Raw genomic sequence first — 25,175 nt, forward strand, 5'->3', positions numbered from 1 at the left:
ATGTCAGAAAATTGTGAAAAATGTCGATCAGTGTTTCCCAAAGCCCAACATGACGTCCTCAAATGTCTTGTTTTGTCCAAAACTAACTAAGATATTCAGTTTACTGTCACAGAGGAGTGAAGAAACTACAAAATATTTACATTTAAGAAACCGGAATCACAGAATTTTTACTTATTTTCATAAAAAGAGACTCAAACCGATTAATGCAACATAATGTAAAATAACATAACACAACCCATCACAGTATATGCAATATATTAAAGTGCTCATATTATGCTTTTTGGCTTTTTCCCTTTCCTTTATTGTGTTATATATCTTTTTGTTCACATTATAGGTTTGCAAAGTGAAAAAGCCCAAAGTCCACCCCAAAGGGACTTACCATCTCCAACAGAAAACACTGTTCACCAACTGCTCCAAACAGCTCTATTGTAGTCCAGCCTTTACTTCAGGGACCAACGTGCGTCACTTTGTAACACACGTTATAATGTTCGCCTAGCTGCTAGCATGGCACGCCCTCATACTCTGCTTCTGATTGGCTAGTAGTGCTGACTTACCTAGCTACTGCGCATGTGTGACTCCCAACAAAGATGGAACAGAAGTGAGATGTCTCACTCTGTAGCTAAAACAGAGAGCTCAACACAAAAGAGGAGCTGCAGCAATGTGTAGTACAACAAAAATTGAAAGTTAAATCATGTAAACCTATTCTGATATAACCTCTGAATACAATTATGAAGCTGAAAATGACCATAATATGAGCACTTTCATATAAAAACATAAAATTGTGTTAAGTGAACAGGTAGCTTGCTGGATAGTTTGGATTTTTTATGTAAAAATTAGTAAAGCATTTGTCTTCACTGAACACGTTTGTTACATTATATCACGTTCACTTTGGCTCAGTTTTCACAACAGGGTTTCAATATGTAAAACTGTTAATAAAGATACAGCTTGTTTAAATTTTTTAACACAAAAGTGCATACAATGTTGCAAAACAAATCACATACACAGTGTATAACACAGCCACTTCATAGTAGCACAGTTGAAATGCTTACTACTAGACATACAGACCAATAAATGAATATAACATGGAATATGACATTTCATTCCATAGTTTTAGGTGAGCAGCAATGCAGCATGATTGCTTATCACTTCCCCACAACTGTAATACTTTTCTTCTGATCTTTTCACTTTAAAAAGTTTCTGTTACTCTACTAAATACTGACTTCTGTGTAAGTCACACAGTTGTTTCATTATTGTATATTCTTTGAAGAAACAGCCATTGCAAACACTATTTTGATAAGAATTAGTTACTGTTAGCACTATTGGACAATGATTGAAAGCAATGTTGTGAAGCTCTAAAAAAAAACATGCTGCATTACCTGTGCTAATACAGCTGTATTCAACCACTGTATTGAGATTTTGAGCCTACCATTTGTTTTCCATTTGTTTGTGTTCCGTTTGTGTTTGCACATTGGATCTTTGTTGTGCAATTTGAGCTTCAACAGTCACAGAATACTGTAAAACACATTTAAGACTGAACCATTTTTTATCATGTTTTACATTCATTCTATCAGTTTAAAGGAACTATCATTTTTACAGTGTGTGAGTTGGGAGCTATTTTGTACCAGTGTGAGTACTTAAGATAAGGTTAGAACATCTGAGTCCGCTCTCAGTGAGTTTGTTAAAAATAAAGCGTGTGGGAGTTAGAACTGAAGTGGATTTAATCTTCATCATGGTTGATGATTGTTTTTTTATTTTTCTTTGAAGAAAAGACCCATGACTCATCAGAACAAGTAGCCCACCTTTATTTAAAGTAGAAGAGCGAGGGCGCCTGGGTAGCTCACCTGGTAGAGGGCGTGCCCATATACAGAGGATCAGTCCTTGACTCAGCGGCCGCGGGTTCAATTTCGACCTGCGGGCCATTTGCTGCATGTCATTCCCCCCTCTCTCCCTCTCTAAAGGCCTAAAAATGCCAAAATGCATGACAGCATCACAAATAATGAGTCCAAAGGGTCAAAACAGCTAGTTGTTTAATGTTGCTTTGACTTTTGACCAACATTTCCATTCACATAGCGTTTCTGATTAAATTCCAGTATGGGTGTTTACTGTGTAATGTTGTTGGAAGAAAGAGCCCTTTGTCCAGACTATTACGTAACAACATCACCTAAAAAAGTAGTTTTCCACGTCATCAAGGTTCAATAAGTAGAGCATATGGGCCAGTGAAGTTCAAATCTAATAAGATACAAACACACAAACCTGCACACATAAACACACGTACATCGCTTACATGCAAGCGCTGCATGTGAAGCGTTCTGCCATCAGATCTGAGAGCGCTATCTCAGGAAATACCACCAGTAAATGGCGATACTGCACAAATGGAGTAATTAACTCTTTATTTAGGTCGACTTGCCGGATAAAATCCATGTTGTTTTCTTGTTAAAACCGTGAATCAACATACCACCTCGCCTCTGAAGGATTTTTTAAAGATTATTTTGTTGGGGGGCATTTTAGGCCTTTAATTCCACAGGACAGATGAAGACATGCCGCAGGTCGGAGTCAAACCCGCGGCCACTGCGTCGAGGAGTAAACCTCCATACCAACTGAGCTAACCCGGCCACCCTCTGAAGGATTTTTATTAATTTATTTCCTTTTATATAAAAGAAAAGCCACCCCTGCGTTCAGAGAGTTGAGATTCAAGCACGTAGAGCAAAGTAAATTCTTTGGTAAAAAACAACATCTCACTCATGCTTCTGCAACAACTCAAACCCTTTGCTCTTTATGTGAGATTGTTCCTCGGTTTTTTGTGCTGCTGGTCCTTGTTGATTTCACCACCTGATTTTTCCCCATTTTTGCAGGAAACTGAAGCTGGAGAAAGAGCTGGCTGGAATGCTGTGGAGGATTCGGTGGGAGGACCTTCAGTTCGAGAGCCCCAATAAATACCACAAACGCGCCGGCAGTCGTCTCACCCTCTCGCAGGTAAAACATCTCCTCAGACATTGCTGCTGTAAGTGCAGATGGATGAACGGTAAACTGTGGCTCTCAGACAAAATATAATACAGATGTGCAGGTGAGGTGACAGAAAACAAGCATACCAAAGCTCTTCATAGCTTTTAAAAATGAAATACACCCACGTGATTTCATATTAAAGCTGGCAGCTCTGAGCAGCTCCTCATTATTCGGAGCCTTTTGTTCCATCCGTGTTGCTGGCACAGCCTCCGATACGTGATTAACAAGTTGTTGTTCTGCCAGTGGGAAAGACTCAACACTGTACCACAGCTTTCATTCACATTCATACAGGGCTGACTATCAGTCTCCAAATGTCACTAGGGCTGATCGATTATTGAAGGAAAAAAAAACAACATAATCACAATTATTTTGGTCCATTTATTTTGGTCCGTATTGAAATAATTATTCAACATGATTACTCATTGACTTTTGTAAAGATGTTGCATTTATTGAACTTAAAAAAACAGTGGAACAGTTAAACAAATCAACAGTGAAAACACCTTGAACTGTGACATTTCCCTCAATACTTTTCCCATTCAACTTTTTTTTCATTCAGGACACAAGACAAAATAAGAGTTTACTTGCAAAATATAGCAATGTTGTCGATAGCATTGTTTTTGTGCCAAAATCACGATAAAAATTGCACGATGAAAATGCCAGTGTTGACATGTTTGAAGTTTAGAGATTCACACTCTTTACACACTCTGTGCTGTTGTGTATTAGAATGTGTTTTGATTTTTGAAAAAGCAAAGCTGTGGCCCTGAGAGAGTCCAAATCCTTTGTTAGTTCACACATTCCTGAAAGCTTTCCCAGTGGTTTATTGAAGGTGGCTGGGTTTTTTCGCGGTGGCAGACGCATATTAAATGATTGTTAAAATAAGCCCCTGTCTGGCCCCGCTTCCTATACATACATACATACATGCATACATACACACATACACAATATCTCATCACAATCTTCAAGGATCAGGTTCTGCTGTCTGAGGGCTAATGCATCTCCTTCGGGTTGTGTTTCGTCCCACACATGCAAGCGTTCATGAAAAGCACATGCACACACCTTTTTCATTACTGGTTTTCCGTCCAATTCCTGGGATTGTGTGTGTGTGTGTGTGTGTGTGTGTGTGTGTGTGTGTGTGTGTGTGAAACAGTAATTTTCCAGACCGATGTATTTTCCAGCGTGCCATGTGTTGCCAACATTTGCATTCTATACAAATGTGTAGTTGACTGTGCTGGCTGTCTGTATGCAGTGCGCCCACTTGATTTTGATTCACTCTGTGTGCACTGCAGACATTTGCCCAAGGACTCGAGTTGGTGTTGTAAAAAAAAAAAAAACACTTTTATTTTCTCAACAAATATAAGTGAAAAGACAATTTCATGTTTCACAGAGAGAAAGGTATTTTGGATAAGAATGTCAGCGGACAAACCCTTTTTAGGAAGCTTTGTTGCAGTGCAGTGGAAGCAGTATTAAATGACCAATATTTAATCCTCTTTGCTGTAATCTATACACCGCTAACTGATTGTTTTCTTTTCTTTCCTTCTCACTACTTCTTTCCATCTTCTCAGAGAGGCTCCAGCTATGGCTCCTTGATAACTGCCCATGGAAAATATCAGCTATTTGCAAAAACGGGCTATTTTAAGGTAAGGCTTAGTGAGTTCTGACATTTTCAACTCCTGCGCACTCCTTTCCCACCCACACATGTGCACACTCACAGAGAAAGCCGGAGAGCTGGAGAGGAGAGAGAAAGAGAGAGTGTGGGCGAATTTAGGTAGTTGGTTTTAATGTGAGCTGCAGAATGCGTCGATTTTCTTTTTCTTTTTCTTTCTTTGTTTCTACACTCCCGCCTTGCAGTCTGGACATTGCCATCAACTTGTTGCTGCCGTTAATTTATCCATTGAAGATGGACGAGGTGTGTAAAAAAAGAGCCTGCTGAATAATGAGATAGCAGTGTTTTTTGTGTTCAGCGAGCCTCCACAACCTGCAAATACTGGAAAATAACCTCTGAAATGAGTGTGTTAGTCAATGTACCTGCTCACAAACGCACGGCCATCATCAGCTCCTAACTGCATATTTCCTTTTGAATAAAAGTTCAAATTCCACAAGGACTCGCACACAAACTGGTTTCATAGTTGCTACAGCAGCGTTCTGTCACGTCTGTGACTCTGAGATATTCACCTCGCTTCCTTCCGTTATTGATCCTCACATAACAAAGCGACAGATACGATTCATCTTCTGCAGGAGACTGAAATAAGCCCCAACCTGTTCTCTTCTCTCAATGCTGCTTGGATGTTCCTCTTTCCATTTTCATGGTCCTTGTTTGCACTTGTTATAGCATCAGTATGTTTCTGTTGTCTTTTCTGCTTTATTTACATTAGGACCAAAGTGCATCCTGGTCACGCTCTTAATTGTCACCATATAAAAAGCTATGTGTAAAGTAAATCATACCAGAGCGGATTCATTGTCTCTTCTCATGCTGCACACAGGGGAACCTGGTGGCCATCAAGCATGTGGACAAGAAGAGGATAGAGCTGACCAGACAGGTTTTACTGGAACTCAAACATGTAAGTGTTCATTTAATGTCCGATTATAGATTTTTTTTCTATCGTTTTACAGGTCTAAGTGGATTATTTTATACTAATCAAATTGTCTTAATTTGATTAGTATAGCCAAAGTCACAAATGTGAGAGCATTACAATCTGTACAACATACACGACTCTATGCTTAGACCAACAAGTGTTTATGAGGAGTTGTGTTTTATATATATATATATATATATATATATATATATATATATATATATATATATATATATATATATTTTTTTTTTTTTTTTGTCCACTTTTTGAGCACATTGTGAAAAAATACTAAATCATCTGCAAGGCTTTTAACCAACCCTGTGTCTCTTCACTGGTTTCCAATCACAGTACTTCAAGAATACAGTTCAAATTCCTCATTAGGAGTTAAATGGATTGGCTCCACGCTTTGTTTCTGGGGTGCACACTAATGTCAGCAGAAAAAGTTCTTCTCACAGTTAACCCTAAGTTTAGATTTGCTACCAAAGATGACCAAACATTTGCTCCAATGGCACCTAATCTATCATACACAATCTACACTGCTACTTCTGTATTTTCTTAAACTAACCTTGAATTGACAATTAAAAATTGTCATTTTATATGGTTTTACTTTTCACTGTATAACTCTATTTTTCTCTCTCGTATTCTTTGTTTAACCACTTTGGAACTACTAGTACAGTGCCCGTTTAAAATGTGCCTGTTTGGAACGGGCCGATCGCTTGGCCTGTGGTATTGCTGCTTGTACTCTCCAGAACCAAATAGTACCCCAAAATTACTTACAGAAGGACCCCAAACCAATATGCAACCCCACTGTATAGCCTTCTACTGACAGTGTACTTCTACATCAGAGGAAGACATTGTACTACTACATTTACTTGACAGAGAACCTTGCAGATTCATAATGTAATCACAAAATATCACAATTAAAATGTGGAGTGATCAGACATTAACCTCATGGACTCATGGCAGTGTGCTACCCACCCAGCCTGTTATGAAAGGCAATCAGCAAAAAGCTGCGTTAATCAACCACCAGAACCAGACCGAGTACAGAGACGAGACGGACCTTCAGCTGGGCTGTCTGTGTGTGTGTGTGTGTGTGTGTGTGTGTGTGTGTGTGTGTGTGTGTGTGTGTGTGTGTGTGTGTGTGTGTGTGTGCAGAGAGAGAGAGAGAAACAGAGGGGGCGGAAAGAAAAGGTGGAAGGCATAGATATAGTATCTGGCTTTTGTTGATATTTAGTGTTGGCAAATGGCTTTTTATTGAGTTTCCTCTTAGCAAAATGCTCTGAGTGAGTGAGTTTAAGCTGGGCTTTTATTGTGAAAGGTAGACACGGAAAAGCCAGCGTTATGGTAGCGCCTTTTTTCCCCAACATTTTTCAACACAACCGTTGCGATGTTCCTGTCAGCTATCCGCTCGTGCTCCAGGAAAGTGAAGAAAAGTTTGCTTTGTTATATCCAGCAATCATGTAACGTTGGAAGAAGCAAAAAGTGAACCGCAGTCAAACCCGGTAAATTCGGTAGATTCAGATTTGTTGGATACAGGTGCAGCCAAATCACCTTAAGGTCAAGTGGAATGTTCACAAACAAGATGAGCATGGATTTATTGATCACCTCCCTCCAGAATGTTTTACTTTTGTCACACTCCCAGACACAGTGCATACATGTTCCCAGAGTGGAGCATTTAGAGGCTAAAGAGTCAGATATTTTTGTTTGGAGTTGGCAGAGACCAAAGACAGAGCTGAGAGCGAGTGTATATTGGACTGACATTAATCAGGTGCACACAAACACCCCTCCAAATAAACTCCAAATAATGTTGCTCTGTGTTAGTTGAATATGAACTAACTAAGTTCGCCGTATCAGCTTATACGTTGATAACATGTGTCAGTGTTGTGTTTTCATCTTATTCCCACTGTTGGTCTCTCAGTCCACAACACAGACTGCATTGAGCTTGTATAGCTTGTATATTCCTGGTCCTCAGAGGACAAATTCTTTTTTTTTTTGGATTTTTGTTTTTCGGGCTTTTCCCTTTATTATATAGTGACAGTGGATAGACAAGAAAGGGGGAGAGAGATGGGGGGATGACACGTAGCAAAGGGCAGCAGGTCGGATTCGAACCCGCGCTGCTGCAGGACTCAGCCAACGCTCTTATTGGGTGAGCTAGAGGCTGCCCCCAGAGGATGAAGACTGATGTTGTTGGTTACCACTCCACCTTTCCCCTTGTGCTCCAATAAGGTTGAAATGTCTGCTTATACAGAGGAAATATCAGCATTTAATGGGAAGAAGGCAATGCCATTTGCTGAGCTCATTCCTGCTCCTCTGAGGATTTTTGTTCAGGGCACACCGAAAATAGAGAGCTAGGTGACCGTGAGGAGATATTCACTGAATTGGATTAACATCACTTACTGCACCTCTAATGACCTCATGCCATTTCCTCTATGGGCACCCTCAGGACAACATTAGTTTTTTTAGCTATATAATGAGAATACTGAGATTTGTGTTTAGCTGCATGACGCAGGTCTTGTATGAATGCTGATGTCTTCAAGCTTGAACGCCTCATGGATCATTGGAGGTAGGCTACTGATACACTCCTGTAATAAAATTCAGGCCAGACGTGATTGACTCTGACACCAAAGCTCAAACAGAGAGAGAGAGAGCCTCTACAACCTGCAAATACTGGAAAATAATATAATATATAATTATCTAACGCCCTCAAGACAAACATTTTATTTTTAGCTCCACTTCTGGTATTTCACTTAAAAATAGTCAAATCCTTCCGTCCAACACTTTTGTATTTTGGGGTGTAGTGATACCGCCTCTACTCTGCTCACACTAAGACTAAAAGTCTTTTCTTTCTTCTACAGAAGTGTTCAAATTTCTTGCATTTGTCCATGAAATCCATCTGTGATTCTGTTGGCTCGTGCTGTTGTTTCTGAGTGTTCTCAGTGTGACGAGAGCCATGTCCAGAGACCTTGGGGGTTAAGTGTAAAAGAAATCCATCTCTGTCTCGTATTCAGCAAATCATTTATTCACTCACTTAAATTAATTAAAACATGAATTGACATTATTGTACTTACAGCTGCAGGGGAGAGACCTTCTTTTGAGTTTCAATCACTCTGTCTAGAATATTTCTTCTGACTCAGTAGGACAGTAAAAGCTTAATTTTTTTATTTCTTTGGACCTCTTTGCAGGACATGGGACCTAGTTTCTTATTAGCATGTTCGACCAGTACCACTGCAGGATGTTGCTCTTTGAAGAGTTCCCATCTTTAAACTGTCTCTTCAACATCATTGACAGCAGCTCGGGGTGAAAAGGTCCTTTGGGCTGGGAAATATTTACGAGACAGCGAAAAGGAAGCTAATGCAGTAAAATTTATGTGGTTTAGGGCTGCACAATATGAGCAAAATACGCGATAACGTTGAACATCATGATAATGGTATTACTTGTGATAAATACACAGATATTAAAGTGTACTCAGTTCTGCATTTCTGCTGCTTTCAGTATTCTGCTAAAATACAACACATTGCTTGTTGAATTGAAAACAAATAAAAGGAAATCATTTCCAACATTCTTTTTTTGAACAGATTAAACATTTGACTTGAATATAAGAGGCACCACTAAAAAAGATTGGTTAAAAAAACGGTTACGTTTTAAAGTTCAGCTTTCTACTGATATTTTCTTTCAAATAACACAAAAAATCTCTGAGTGTCTTTACTGACATGTCGCAGCCTTTCGCAATGTGTTTATTGCGCCAGTTGATATTGCGATGATAAAAAAAAAAGATTGTGCAGCCCTATTGTTGTTTGGTGATGGAAACACAGTGTGGCACTAGGAAACCCATAGCTTGGAAATTACATAGGGGCTCATGAACAAGATGGATGCTCGTGTGGAACTTTTTTGGACATCTCCAAATCTCTTAAATGGTGCTCTTTGGATGCTTTTATAAAGGCCTCAGTGGTCCCCTAATACTGTATCTGAAGTCTCTTTTATATAGACCTTAGTGGTCCCCTAATACTGTATCTAAAGTCTCTTTTATATAGACCTTAGTGGTCCCCTAATACTGTATCTGAAGTCTCTTTTATATAGACCTTAGTGGTCCCCTAATACTATCTGAAGTCTCTTTTATATAGACCTTAGTGGTCCCCTAATACTGTATCTGAAGTCTCTTTTATATAGACCTTAGTGGTCCCCTAATACTATCTGAAGTCTCTTTTATATAGACCTTAGTGGTCCCCTAATACTGTATCTGAAGTCTCTTTTATATAGACCTTAGTGGTCCCCTAATACTGTATCTGAAGTCTCTTTTATATAGACCTTAGTGGTCCCCTAATACTATCTGAAGTCTCTTTTATATAGACCTTAGTGGTCCCCTAATACTGTATCTGAAGTCTCTTTTATATAGACCTTAGTGGTCCCCTAATACTGTATCTGAAGTCTCTTTCCCGGAATTCAGCCTTGGTGCAGAATTACAGCCACTAGAGCCAGTCCCACAATGAGCTTTCCTTAGGATGTGCCATTTCTGTGTCTGTAGCTTTAAATGCTATTGAGGAGGAGAGAGGGGGGGATTTCAAACGACCAACTGCCACTTTGCTCGTTTGAAAGCCATGATGTCTCTCTCTTTCTCATGGGTGGGCCAAATTCTCTGGGCGGGCAAAGCAGAGAAAGGGGAGGTAACCTTCCTCCTTATGATGTCATAAGGAGCAAGATTCCAGATCAGCCCATCTGAGCTTTCATTTTCTCAAAGGCAGAGCAGGATACCCATGGCTCGGTTTACATCTATCGCCATTTCTAGCCACTGGGGGACCATAGGCAGGCTGGGGGAACTCATATTAATGTTAAAAAAACTCATAAAGTGAAATGTTCATGCCATGGGACCTTTAAGTCCAACTCTCTCCATGTCAGCTCTGTAGTTGCAGCACGTTGGAGGAGAGCAGCTTGAGCTTCTTGGATGCCTCTGTGGCCTCTCGGTCAGTCAGAAGGCACACATGCAAGAGAGGCTGTCTGAGCTGGCAGCTTCTCAGACGCCCCCGGGGGCCTGATCGGCTGTCAGGCCTCAGCTCAGGAGAAAGCCAGCCAGATGGGGGGAAAAGACGGGCCTGCCAGTGGAAACTTAACCACTTGTCATTCAGCACTCTCTCTCTCTCTCTCTCTCTCCCCCCCACCCCCCCTTTCCAGTGGTTCTCCTCCCCCTCCTCACCAGTGTGCAGCAGGGGAAATTATATAGGCCAAAGGGTAGGCTAACATCCCCGGAGCCGTGAAACAGGAGCGACTGACTCCCTGGTTTTGGTGTGAGAGCGGCTGTCACTCAGTGTGCTCAAAGAAGAAAAGTACACTGTTGAAATTATGAACACCGTTTTTGAAGTTTCATACTGGCTGCAGAAAGATTGACTTTTGTTGATGTTGTTGTTAGTGCTGCTTTCTGTCAGCGCTCATACGGGCCTGGAATGAAAACATGACGAGGACATTTCTATAAAACACACTTCCTCATAAAAATAACCTGCCAGAAAATGTTCCCCTTTAATCACTTAACCTTAAACACCTCTGTTATTTATACTTAACTTGTTATATTAAAAGTGATTCATGTTTTGGAAGACGCATCATAAAACCATTGTGTGATTGGTGATTACTTTCCATGTAGAGCAGTTTTTATACGTTCGGCCTGCTCCGCTCTGATATTCCTGCTCTGTACATCCTCTCAACACCTCAATGGGTTTTTTTTTCATCATCCTTAGCACACAGGCTCATTCATAACCTCCAAGGGCAATTTATGCACATGTTTCAACAGGGTGCCCTGAGCAGGAATGAGTCTCAACACGTAGAAAAAGACCCCGTGCCAGCTAGTCGACTGCAAATAGACTATTTTGATGAACTGCTGGCAGCGTTATTCTCAAAACTTTGTATATAAATGAACCGTCAGTGCTCTGTTTCCGTGGGGTTTGGGAATGTGATGTTTGGAAAGACTTGCACTCACAGTTGCAGTGTGTTTGTGTGGTTATTTTCAGATGAGAGACGTTCAATTCAACCATCTAACCAGGTTCATCGGAGCCTGCATCGACCCTCCCAACATCTGCATCGTAACAGAGTACTGTCCCAGAGGCAGCCTGCAGGTAATGTCTTTGTGAAAGAAAACATATTTTTATTAGGGCTGGGTATCGTTAAAAAAAAATTGATACCGATACCAATACCGTGACTTCGATACCGGTTCCTAAACAATACTTTTTTCGATACGAATTTTATAAAACAAAATTACAACATTACACATTACTGCACAAATCCCAGTACCCAGCCCTAATTTGTATGTCTTAAAAAAAGACTGCCTTAAAGCAACTATAGGGAACTTTCATTTTGTGTTGATTTTGGCGGCTTTGTTTTGGAAGCGAGTGAAAGAAAAACGCAACTTTTTATACTCTTTTTATTTAAACAGCTGTTTGCAGGATGCATTGCGATTAGGTAATGTATCTATTTATGGCTAAGATTAATAACTAAAATATAAATATATAATTTAATATAAATGTATACTTTGTTTTAGTCACCAATGTAAATTCATATAGGCTTTTGATGTAAAATAACGTCTCGCAATGTATTTCATAAATAAAATAGACATATTACATACCTGTCCATGAGGAAGAGGGCCAATTCAGGATCGATTTTGAATCATTTCAAATCACTGTCCCTTTTTGTTCTTCGGTCAGTTCTTTTCTTTTTTCTCTTCGCTGATCTTGCTCCAGTATCCGCCATACCCACCAAAATATAACGTTAAAAATAAAATTCTCTGAAGAAAAATCTCCTCCGGCTTCCTTTTGACTGGCTAACATACTAGCCCGGAAACTTTGCCTGGGAAAATGTAAACCTAGGCTCTACCGGGCAGCGTTTTATAAATGGTTTTGTCTGGTTTCCTGGGGAATCGGACCCAGGGACAGGCGTTAAGAATAACTATGTAGAAAAAGCCAATCTTCTCGCTGATGGTCTCATTTGTTTATGTCATATAGAGGCATCAGTATTCAATTGAGACTGTTTCATAATTAGTTAAAAACTCCTTGTAGTTGCTTTAATCAGGCTATATTTGTCAAATCATTCATCATCAAACTATTTCACAGGCAAACTAAAAGCCTTCAGAGAGCCACACGTCAAGGCTGCCAGTCCTCTGCAATGATTATTTGACAGCTATAGAATTTCTTGAAAAAGTTAGTCGATCAACAGAAAACAAAAGGAACAGTTCGACATTTTGGGAAAGACATCCACAAAATGAGGATAAACTGATCGTCTTTGTTTTTATTGAAAATGGAATATCTTTGGGTTATGGATTGTTGGTCGAACAAAACAAGCTATATGTCACCTTGGGCTGATCAGCATTTTACAGACTAAAATTGATAAAAAAAAATCAATGTTAGTAACTAGGGTTGGGTACTGAAACCCGGTGCTAATACGTCACCGGTGCCTAAACAACCGAATTGCAACGCAGATTTCGGTGCCTCATTTCGGTGCCACTTAAGTTCCTTCTGCGCTGCTCTCTGATGCTCTGAAACAGACGTTAGAGGCAACAGGAGCATCGCTGCACGTGACACTAGTTAACACTACACTTGACAGCAGGTAACGTTAGCCTACCGTTATCTAGCAGCTGGATTAAACACGGTTAAAATGCTGACAGCTAAACGGTCTAAAGGGTGTCTGTATTTCACTGTAGAGGATTCCAACAGCGGGACGTTAAGCAGTGTGCAGCTGCTGTTGTTGGAAAAACAACACAGACGTGGTGCGTTCAGTTGAAACTAGTAAGCCTCGTGGTGCATTCAAATTATTGTAAAATACCCTATTCCCTATCACCCTATTTTTTTAAGTATCGGTTCAGGCACCATTTAAAAAGTATGGTTTTACCACCAGTATTGGAAAAAACCCAAACGATACCCAACTTACCGTTAGTTAGCCCTATACATGTGCCATATTTCTTTCAATCAGATTCAAGCAAATCCCTTGTTTCTTGGCTTATAAGCAAACTTTCCACCAATTGTAATTAAAATCAGGTTTTTGACTTGTCTGAAATCAGGAGCAAAAACATATCTTCACATAAACAACATAACTTGAGTAATGACTTAACGCAATGCCCGTAACTTTTATACCAAAAGTGAGTGTGAGAGAATTTGTCAGCTGGGATTGATTAATTAATCAACATGTCCTCAGCCTTATTAATCACTGAATGAAAAGTTTCTAACATAAGCCAACTGATGGACTTTTGTTGTTGCAGTAGTAAACTGTTTTAGGTTAGACAAACTCTTCCTGGCAGTGTTTGTACCGAGCTCCAAACACTGAGCTCTATGGCACCAGAAATCCCCTTATTTGGTCTACAGTGAGTACAGCACGTGGAAAAATCATCTTTGAAGTGTGACAAATGTATCTTTCTCTTATCAATCTTTTGCGATTCCAGTACATGATGCCTGAAGTGAATTTGTTCTTGACCTTCACTCTGTTCCCAACATGCCAGCAACTTCCTAAAATGGACGAGCTGGAAAACAATGGAAAACTCAGCCATGGTTTTCATCACTCACACTTAGAGAAAGAATCAAAAATAAGAACTGCACCACAGCACCTTTTTAATTATGGTTTTAATGACTCGTATTACTGATCTCCAGCACTTTAGAATGCACAGCCCAACCCAATGTATTACTTATTTGTTTATCTATTTATTCACATTTGTACCGTATCTGTTAATTGTCTTTTTATGTGCTACTCTTGGTGCCTTTTAATTGCCCCTCTGGGACAAATAAAGTTATTTGAATTGAATTGAAATGAATTGAATTGAATTAAAAGGCAGATAGCTGCAACTGATGTGGCTGGACGTCAAAGCTGGAAGCTAAATGTGTGACCCTGAGGATGAAACAGTATTTAGTCCCAAAATAAATGTTGGTTCTGTCCTGGCTGCTGAGAGGCTCTTGGAAATGTAAAAGATAAAGCAGTAACTGGATTTCTTTTCCTGTCTGTAAATAATCTCTGCTCCATTTTTGATTTGTTTTTCCAGGACATTTTGGAGAATGAGAGCATCAACCTGGACTGGATGTTCCGCTACTCGCTGATCAATGACATAGTGAAGGTACGAGGCGGTCAGACTGAAAGCTGTGTAAACAAAGTACAGGACAATCGATTTCAGCCCTGTCTCGACATATTTTCTCCTGGATTACGTTTGTTTTTGACCTATCACAAAAACATTTCTAGTCCACATTCAGAGTCAGTTTAGGGAAGAAGTTGGAATGGATGGATGGGCCAAACAACCACAGGACTTTGACTCAGGAGACGCTGTTCATGTCCCGTGTGAAACCAAAAGCCAATGTTGACTTATTTACGTACGCAACATACATTAAAGCTATAGTGCGTAGTTTCTGCCGCCCCCATGAGAAATTCTAACTAATGACAACAACAATGTTCGTCCACATGATACAAGCCTTCCATGACTGCGCACCCCAACCCTTCTGAACACAGTTATATAGTCATACTGAGAAATACCGAGAGAATTGTGTGGGGCTGATAGTCTTAATTAGCTTTGTAGTAACTCATTTGGCAATGGCTTGAATGCAAGCGCTGCCTGGAAGGCACTAGGATTAGGCAATGGTTATGGTACGTACAAACGCAACTTAGTTGTATGGAAATGTCCATTTTTAGGAGACAGGATTTATATAATGTCAAAAAAACTTGGTTACTTATCAATGTTAATTAGATGCTTTGTGTGTTTAGGACTCACAAAAAATGTCCAGTTGCCATGGTTTCACATGGACAGTTTGTGAAAGTGAGTGAGGCAGTAAGAGAGAGTCAGAGGGAAACAACATGCACAAAAAAATATTTTTGGCGCAGTGCAGTGTACGAAACAACAGTAAATGTTGCTTTTGTATAAAGTAGTGTAAAGTAGGGCAGAAACATACTCATAAACTTTGCTACAATTTTCCTTCCATCTTAATCAAAACTAATCATGGATTTACTTTAGGAGATTATTTTTAATCTGTCCTAACAAAGAGGCTTTTTGTTAGCGGTCTCTGGGATTGATTTGATATTGAACTACATGCATGACGAAGAGCTCCAGCTACTTCTCTCCACACAGATAGCAGCGCTTTACAGAGAAGAGGTGCTGGTGTCGCTCTGAGGGACGTTTGACTCAACATTTCCACTAAATATTGAACACAAGTACATTCAGTAACCGCTGTCCTTTTCCCAAAGGAATTAACAGTAATTTCAGAAATTCCCCTGTGCCGTCCTTGAATCACAGCCTCTTTTGAAAACCTTCAGCATGCATCCACTTGTCAGAGCGTATTATTTCCATATGTCTGGAATTGTATGTTTTCATGTATGAAGCGGGAGGGGGGGGGGGGAGGAGAGAGAGAGAGAGAACACCCATTAATGCTTGACTTAATGCTCCTCTCCACCAGGGAATGAACTATCTCCACAACAGCTACATTGGCTGCCATGGAAATTTGAAGTCATCTAATTGCGTGGTGGACAGTCGATTTGTTTTGAAAATCACGGATTATGGCTTGGCCAGCTTCCGCTCATCCTGCGAAAACGATGACTCGCACGCACTCTATGCAAGTAAGTGAAGTTAATTTCTTCGCTCACAGCATGGAATCCTTTTCATTCACAAAAAAACATCAGCTCCTGTTGTATTATAGACATTTTATGAGTGGTTCCGTTTCTTGGTTTTCTCAGAGAAGATGTGGACGGCTCCTGAGCTGCTCATATACGACCGCCACCCTCCTCAAGGGACTCCCAAGGGTGATGTGTACAGTTTTGGCATCATACTGCAGGAAATAGCCCTTAGGAATGGGCCTTTCTATGTGGATGGCATGGACCTCAGCCCCAAAGGTAAACACAACTGTCTTTTTTAGGCCTCCGGGAGGTCCACTGGGATCAATTAAGCATGTCTAACATGTAAGATAAGAACACAAAGAAAAGTCAATGGAACGGATAAATCAGCAAAAACATGTTTTTTATTTGTCAATAATTCACAAACAAAACCATATCTCTCTGTAACATTATAAAACTACTTCATAAGAAACTAGTCAGGGAAATGTTTCTAAAGACTCGGCCAAAGACAGAACAGATGAAAGTTCACTTCATTCATAGGCTTTTCACTGACATTTCAAAGGGTGACTTTGGTAAGGTCAGACTACTATATCGCAGCCCTGCAGCTACGTACACAAACAAAGAACACATGTTGGCCAGATGTCAGAGGCAGGTGGAGTCACAAAAACCAACACATCTCCTATCTGGGATAAGAAAATATGACAAAGCACAGAAACTAAAACAGATTAATAATGACGATAAAAACCAAAATCAGTGTTCAACAAGATAGATATGAGCCCTCAGCATCAACAGTCAACCTCAAGTCAGCAATAACCAACAACAACAGGTTTCCTTTAAGGTAGATTGTAGAGGGACTATGTAATGCTTCAAAAGAATAATGACAATTCTTTGTAAGAGTAAAGAGAGCAAAGAGCATAGGAAGAGAAACAAAGCTGATACCCTAGGGGAATACAAAAGCAACCCTGTCACCGGTTTGAGACAGAAAGCAAACTCTTGTTCTTAGGGATTCTGGGCTTACAAAAAGAGAAGCTAAACAGCTGGGGAGTCAAGCGGCAACCTCCGCACCTAAAAAATAAAGCCAGCCCAAAAGTGCTAAAAACTGCAGTTCATCAAACGGCCACTTCAGGCTGACTCCAAAAGGGAGTCAATCCTCACAGACCCTCATGGTAAAATGCCCAACTTTACAGCAGAGTTAGACATGTTTACAGCCTGGTACAACAAAAACGGGTTTGGATTTCCCCCTTCATGACACCTCTACGGGGGGTGAATTTTTTTTTTAATAACTTACCTGTTTACATTTTATTTAGGCTTAAAGTTTTACATATTTAAGGGCGTTCTGTTTTGAGTGACAGGTGGCTGCGTATGGCTGAGTATGGACTGTAGGCTTCATTTGGCCCACCTCCGCTCCATCAGTGCTCCTCCTCTTTGCCCATTTTTCGGATTACCTGACATCAGGCACTGCCAAGATGGCGACAGCCTGAGCCCCCCACTTTGAGCTTTATTTTGGCTCTTTAGAAACCTATGGGTGACATCACGGAGATTATGTCCATATTTTATACAGTCTATGGTAATTTTCCCAACAATCCCTTAAAAGTTAGGTTAAACATTTTTAAATTAAAACAGTCCTTGCATGCCCTTATGCAGACTAAAAGCCCTGTCAGCTGCTTTAATTATTCCCCTCTCCATGGCTGCCAAGACATCACATCCTAAAGCAATTTCAATCTAAGTGATGGGGGACAAAATCCACAGTAATATTTCTGTGAAATAAATTAATTCCAATGGTTAACCAAAGCTAATATGAGGCTTCAGCAGTCTGAGGTAGACAAATTAAAATGGATATCTAGCCTCAAAAGCATCAACAAAGGAAAGAAAGTGCATATGACATACAGTAATTCTTGTGAAAATGATATCTTTGGACAACAGCCATCCTGAGAGATCTTTTGCTTTGCAGTAGCTTTTCTCTTAGTGGAATGTTCCAGCACATTATTTTTATCGTCTTTAGTTTATTAAGACTAAGAAAATCAGAGTTTAATCACTGCTGACACTTTGGCTCTTCAGCTTCCTGCACACATGTTGCGGTTTGACCGTTTTTTTCACCAGCATCTACTTACCTCCACCGCTGTTTCTGCTTAGTGACAGCAGGAAAAACTTTAGCTTCCAAAGCAATTCAAGATCAGGAGTTCAACTTTTACGCATCCAAAGGGGATGTGTGAAACCCTCCCGTGGGCGCTTCCTCCGTGTGATGACTTTGATTAGCCTTTTATTCACAGTCACGCTCGATGCTGATTGTACAAGGGCCCTGATACTTATCCATTAACAGGCTGAGGGCAGCGAAAGCCTGCACCTGCTCTCTAGTGTCGGCTAAAACCAGAGCTGCTTAAAAACCACTTTCATGATGAGGCTAATAACAGAAAGGAGAGGATGTTGAGAAAACATTTTGGCAAAGATGTCTCTTTCAAACTTTTTAAATGATATGATTAATGCATCAAAGAGGAGATATGTGCAATGCTGGATATATTAAGGCTCATCCAGCAGAAATAGCACATTTACAGAAATCTGTGAACTAATTAAAGAATGTCAATATTCATGAAAATAGTAATCTAGGTTTGAAAGCATCTACTGCAGTTAAATACAAGCTCTGTTTTTCAATCATTTTGTCCACCCAGTGTATCAGCATTATTATGTTAATACACTGCCTAATTATAAGAAAACCAAAGTTGTGTGTTTATGGTCTTTGTGTTACTTGCCTGCTTTAATTCAAACGTAACATTCCCATTTAAGGTTGTATGAGCAATTTAATTTAGGGCCTTTGTGTTGGCTGACATTTGAGTGTGTTGACTACAAACTTTTTTTCCAGGATATTTCCTGGCTGGCACCCCAGCAAATAAAATAAAAAGAAATCATAGTTGCACACAAAAGCCATTACAATGTACACACATTTTACACAGCATGAATGAAATGTGAAATTAGTCTGATGGTGAGAACAGCCTGCCGCAGACACACCACTCTCTCTGTCCTCTCGGCCGCAGAGATCGTACAGAAGGTGAGGAACGGTCAGAAGCCGTACTTCCGTCCGACGACAGACAACAAATGCCACTCGGAGGAGCTGACCATCCTGATGGAGGGCTGCTGGGCCGAGGACCCCGCAGAGAGACCCGACTTCGGCCACATCAAGATCTACATGGCCAAACTCAACAAGTGAGACCCGCACTTCACTTCTTTACACTATCCAGTCTCATTGTGCTTTTCCTTAAAGAACTAGGTCACTCAAATTACAAAAACAACCTCAGAATTCAAGACATAGCTCGATACTACAAGAGGTAAGGGAGATTTTTTTTTTTTTTTGTAATTTGGGTAAACTGACCGTTAATGTGACAGAATGCAATTACACCAAAACACCAGGAGCTGGAAGCACTCTTGATTAATTCAACATTCTCTACGCTTCCATCCGGAGATAATTTGACAAATTTATCAGACGGAGTCTGCTCTTTCTCAGACTATCAGTATTTTCCCTGCTAACTCAACATGTGAACACTGTGTCGAGAACCCGATGTCCCTCTGAGTGCCGTGCAAGTTGATACGTTTAATTAAGAGATTTAAAAAGACAAACAGGAAAAAGAATAATGTTCTGGAAATCGCCAAGGCAATTTTAGATAAAAGGCTGTTTGTAATTCCTGACAGGAAGTGCTCTTTGCTGCCTTTCCATCTCCGTGTGTGTGTGTGTGTGTGTGTGTGTTAGAAATTGGGGTGTGTGAGTCCATGTCTCTGGTATTGTTTTCAATGATCCCATGAATCATTCATATTCATATTTTGGTCCAGAGTTTTATGTCGGTGCAGGAAGGGAGGCAAGGATGTTTTTTTCCCCTGGACTAGGGCAGCTCTGTCAGAAAGACTTACTGTATCAAGCATCCCTGCTGATACAAAGTGACACTAAAGCACACACTTTTTTGGTAAACAACTAGAGGCTTGTAAGGGCTGTTTGGGAAAGTGTAAAATAGTATATACAGTATGTACAGATATGATAATAATTGTACTATTAAAACCCACCAAAAATACCATTATAGAGAAGTCCTGTACTACTTACTCATACAGAAAAATGGAGGCCTTATTTTGTAATTATAAGAATGAATATTTTAAGGAAATATATCATATTATGAAATTAGATCTCAAAATAACGAGAACAGATCCTAGAATTACAAGAAAACAATCTCATAATTCAAAAGTCTTTTCTCATAAATGTGAGATCTTTTCTTGTATTTATGACGTAGTAAGTCCTAATTATGAGATAAGGTCACTATTTCTCCCCCAAGTAATTGTAATGTGCTTCCGTAGGACACAGTCAAAGGCACGCCCCTTCAAACCAGTGAGATGAAAAACATGAAATACAGAAATCTCTTATCTAAAATAACCAGAATGGTGTGTTCATGTAGGACTAATCTAGGACTAATTACTGCATGTACAGTTATTGTGCTTGCATTCTTCAGTTCACTTTGTGATATCGAGCGATGGCGGTTTACCTCGTCTCACTGCTGAATAGGACACCATTGCCAAAGCAATCATGTTGACATTCTGTCATTCACCATGAAAGAGAGTGGCAGTCACTGTGAGCAGGAGGTGTGCAGTGGAGATGGCTTTGCTAGATGTGTGTTTTTGAAAAGGAGAAAAATCACATCAACAATTTCTGGAAACTTGTAGGGCAAGACACAAGCAGCCCAAGCTGACCAATCACAGTTCCTGTGGTCTCCACATGATATCTCTGTATCTGTCTACTATCTACTGCAGCACAGACATATAGTTATAGATAACTATACTTATACACTTAACGGTATGTATGTTGTAGCCTGTTAGTTCCTGAGTATAATTCCAGCTTTAGCCATGTATGATCACAGATTATCCAGGTAACAAAATACAGCTAATGCTCATAGACTGTAAAAATAATGGATGCGGAAGTGCCTTAAACCTGCATTCTATCTAATTTCCAACGTGTGGCCACTCCACTGGTTGCAAAAAGAAGTCAGTTTCTATTAAAGTCTATGGGAAAATTAAATCACTTGATTTATTACTACCTCAGTAAACCTTTTCATAATGAGTTTATAGTCTCAATCGCTATTTTCAAGTCTTCTGCAATCCAGCATGATGTTCATTTAGTAAATTATGGTCCCATTTATTTTAAAATAGACGACAAAGCAGGGGATGCTTTATGGGTGTGGTTATTCACCGACCTGTCAATCAGGACAGAGGCTTAGCAATGCTTATCATGGCACTGTGTACATTCAAATAGCTGTAAACTTGTCGCTGCCTTATCCTCCCCAGATGGGTGGCGTCACGGTTGCTACGTCCGCTATTTTTAGTCTATGCTAATGCACCAGTGCTACTTCCAGTCTGTGTTTCATGCCTGCTGGAAGTCGTTATTCAATATCATAATTATTCATTATTTTATAGGGAACTTGCTGTTGACTTTAAGGGCCCTTTATAATCAGCACAGGTAATACTCAGTTCTGTTTAGCCAGAGCATCAGAGCAAATCAGCTTGCAGAGATTTGAAGTGTGCTTGAAACAAATAATCCATTACAGATTTCCTTGCCTTTATTGTTTTCATCAAAGTACATTATCGTCACCTCCTTTATGGTGAGTTCAAGGCCGCTCTGATGTCAGAGATTTGACGCCAATGACCATTACATTCATGAGTTACATTGTTGTGAAATCAAATCCATAAGACTGCAGTTGCATTTCTTTGTACAATACTGTACTGTATGATGACTGCTGAGTGTTGAACCTCAAGGACAAACAATTTTCACATAGATGTGACGAGAAGAATACTGTGAATTACACACAAATGCATTAAGATGCAAACATCCAAAAGCTACGATCCTTTAAAGCAACAAGTCCTTCAAACCATACGACGATATAGGTTGTTTGTTCCTACTCTCTAATACGACCCACAGGAGCGTTTCATAAATTAGCGCCTCTAACGGTGGATGGAAATACGACCTACAGGAGCGTTTTAAACCAGGGAACGCAGCGGTCGCTGTTTTAAACACGTTGTGAAAGGGTCGCAGTTTGGTTAGGTTAAGGCACCAAAACTACTTAAAGGTATTGAGAACTTTGTAAGTGATACAGACCATAGACAGTATATAAACTGGACCAACAGATCCCGTGCTGAGCCCATTGCTCTGGACGGAGACCAGTGAAGGATATTAGAAGCACTTTTCCGGTGAGTGCTGAGTGTTACTGCGCAGCCTCCAACTGAGAGAGACGACGTAAATGTGACGTGAGCAACCTGTCTGAAAGTTGTAAGTCTTCTGGTAGCTGTGCCAAGAGAAATCTCAATCATTCCCAATCTAGCAGAGACGGAGAGCGTAGGTATATGTAAGGAGATAACATAGGCACAGGCTAATTATTGCTAACTAAAATGCTAGTTAACATTAGTAATTAAACTTAAACAGCTAATGTAAGTCCAAACTGCCTGCGAGCTTCTCCTGTACTATACGGTAATTCCTCTACTATGCAACAGTAAGTCCCGTGGTTATGACACAATCGTTAGCCTATTTTTACAAAAACGTCTGCTACGGAGCCATAACGTGAGGTACAAGGTAATGGAGCCTTTTATACATTGTCGTGTTTCTTTAGAAATCAACAATGGACAAATACAGTCTTTAAACGCTTCAGATGTAAAGTTATTCGCTGTCAAACTTACGTCAAAATGAGTAGCAGTCAATGGAATGCTAACGTCGGGTGATCATTTGGTAGCATCAAAATGGCGCCATAGGAGGTTCGAGCTCTGAAGCGAAGCTTACCCCCTTGGTACAGACAGTTTATGAAAAAGATAGATTATAAAGACAGTCACCTTCTCGTATACAGGCGGCCGCCATCTTGGGAGCTACTGTCTTTTAAACTATCTTTTTAGTAAACTGTCTGTACACTTACAAAGTTCTCAATGCTTCGCTTAACATTTAGGGACCCTCATTATGCTACCGTTGGAAGTGTGGTGATATTTTGAGCCTTTTTAGTGGTATAAAATAGCGATTTGTTTTTACTTTCCCTGTGCCCCGAATACCTGCGTTGTAAGCTAATCAACGGTCTGCGCTAACTTGTTTCAAGCTACAAACACATTTGATTAGCATGAAAACATGTCCCAGAGAACGATCAGGTGGGTACACATCTGTTATTAACCCCTAGGTTCGTTTTGCGCCAGAATTGTTCTTTAAGTTTAGAAAAAGATTTTGGTTTGGGTTAAAATCAGATGTTACTTTACTTGTGGTTACGCACTTGGCGCAGAACGTGACGTTTGTTCCGATAAGTTAAAAAAAACTCACTGTTACCTTCTATTTTCAAACGGGACACGAAGCCCGGTCTCCTGTGTCAAAGTCGTGGACCCATCCACCACCCCAACCTGCCTCCTTTCAAGGAACTTGGTGCTCTTATACTTTAGTCCCGTCAAAATAACTATGCCCACTAGAGGGCACCGCCACTATAAGCGTAAATATGTGCCGTAATTGCTGCTTGAACAAAAGACTTATGTTTTTCTCCTTTAAAGATCAAATGACAGCTGTACACCACGTGTGTTGATTTGATGGAGTTGAAATCTAAAAGCAGGTGTTTTGGAAGGAGCCCTATAAACAGTATTGTTTGGTTGGTGTGTTATTCCACTCAGCCTGACCTCTTCTCTGTTAGCGCTGTAAGTCAATGTAGGATGAGCCCAGTGATGTATAGCTTTCCATTTGTGGCGGCTTGGAGTAGAGAGCTCTTATGATTGACATTCTCAGAAGCACTCAAGGATGCTCTTGACAGCCGTGTGCAAAGCACCTCCTTGTGTGTATGAAGTCCTTTGCCTCCGAGGCCTGTGCGTTAATGCTCTGTTTGCCGGTTATTTTCATTAGCTAAATGTATGTTGTTGACATGACGTGATGGATGGGGTGTTATTTTTGGTGTGTGTGTGTTTAAGCTTGAAGGGCGCGGCACAAGAGGGGTGTTCAGCACTAAACGGTTCGGTTTAACCCACACAGGGAGCTGACACTTTGCTCCCCATGAATAGCTGACCTTTCCCCATGCACATCAAGTCACTCACTGTACTTATATTTATTTCACTTTGTGTTTAGCAATTAAACAGTCCTTTTTCTTGCATATATTTCATGTTCTTCTCAACTGTGTTTTTCTGAAAAACCTGGCACATCAGTCCACAGATTTCAGGAAAATGAATTAAAACTATCTGAATGTTTAGCCACTTTGTAAACACAAAAGCACCCAGAGAGCCAAGACTGCACAGCCCTCTACGTTTGCTTTATATATAGTACAAAATGTTATCAGCGTCTGGATCCAGATCGGCATCAAAATACGCCGTGATGGATAAACATGCTGACTGGCTGAGGACAGTCATGATTCCCTAAAAACTTCATAACTACGTTACAGCTTAGTACAAATAATTCCTCATGCTGTAGGGTCATCCCCATGTGAAATGCCATCCGATTTTGCATGAACAATCAGATTTAATATGCATGTGGTCTATGTTTGGTTGCGATTGCATAATGTTTTCAAGAGTTACAGCAGTTTAAATTGAGTCAGAAATTATTCTAATAATTTGATAGGAAAGAAAGGTCATTGGGTACATACTTCAGAGAAAATAGTGTCAAAAGTCAGAGATAGTTTACTAGACAGTTAAGCTAGTTGTCTTGAGTTATAGCAGTTGTTGAAATCCGGAGAAATTCCCTTAAAATAACTGCTTCATTTATACGTAAATAATGACAGGTAATAATCATTTATTATTGGAAACTTTATTCTTCATATTTGTTGACAAATTTTACATTTTTACATGTTCCGGTGACCTGCTGTCAGCTAATTAAAGTGATAGTTTGGACATTTGAAGTGGGGTTGTATGTACAGTACTTCTCCATAGTCAGTGTGTTACCTATAGTAGATGGCGGTCGACACGCCCCCAGTTTGGAGAAGCAGGCAGGAGTACCAACACGGAAGCCAAACAATGTACAGTTGCAGTTGGGGCAGCAGCGAAGCGTATTTTAGCCACCTAAAAACATCAATGTTGTACGCTATA

At 40.1% G+C, this 25,175-nt stretch overlaps 1 protein-coding gene and 1 long non-coding RNA gene across 2 annotated transcripts in view; one reads left to right on the forward strand and one right to left on the reverse strand.

The window, feature by feature from the left end:
* The window catches only part of LOC116034786 (atrial natriuretic peptide receptor 2), a 77,362-nt gene that overhangs the window by 34,620 nt on the left and 17,567 nt on the right, over positions 1 to 25,175 (forward strand). Inside the window, exons 8-15 of the mRNA XM_031277528.2 lie at positions 2,853 to 2,973; positions 4,566 to 4,640; positions 5,484 to 5,561; positions 11,570 to 11,674; positions 14,578 to 14,649; positions 15,974 to 16,133; positions 16,251 to 16,406; positions 19,157 to 19,325. Of these exons, the coding sequence (XP_031133388.1) occupies positions 2,853 to 2,973; positions 4,566 to 4,640; positions 5,484 to 5,561; positions 11,570 to 11,674; positions 14,578 to 14,649; positions 15,974 to 16,133; positions 16,251 to 16,406; positions 19,157 to 19,325 (936 nt within the window). The remainder of the gene's footprint in view (positions 1 to 2,852; positions 2,974 to 4,565; positions 4,641 to 5,483; positions 5,562 to 11,569; positions 11,675 to 14,577; positions 14,650 to 15,973; positions 16,134 to 16,250; positions 16,407 to 19,156; positions 19,326 to 25,175) is intronic.
* Positions 12,121 to 12,504, reverse strand: LOC118493063. Its single transcript, XR_004895009.1, has 2 exons — positions 12,397 to 12,504; positions 12,121 to 12,285 (listed from the first exon to the last, which is right to left on the reverse strand). It is a non-coding gene; the product is annotated as an uncharacterized LOC118493063 (long non-coding RNA).

The sequence above is a fragment of the Sander lucioperca genome, chromosome 14, assembly GCF_008315115.2.
Source record: "Sander lucioperca isolate FBNREF2018 chromosome 14, SLUC_FBN_1.2, whole genome shotgun sequence".
In the NCBI taxonomy this organism is placed as follows: Eukaryota; Metazoa; Chordata; class Actinopteri; order Perciformes; family Percidae; genus Sander; species Sander lucioperca.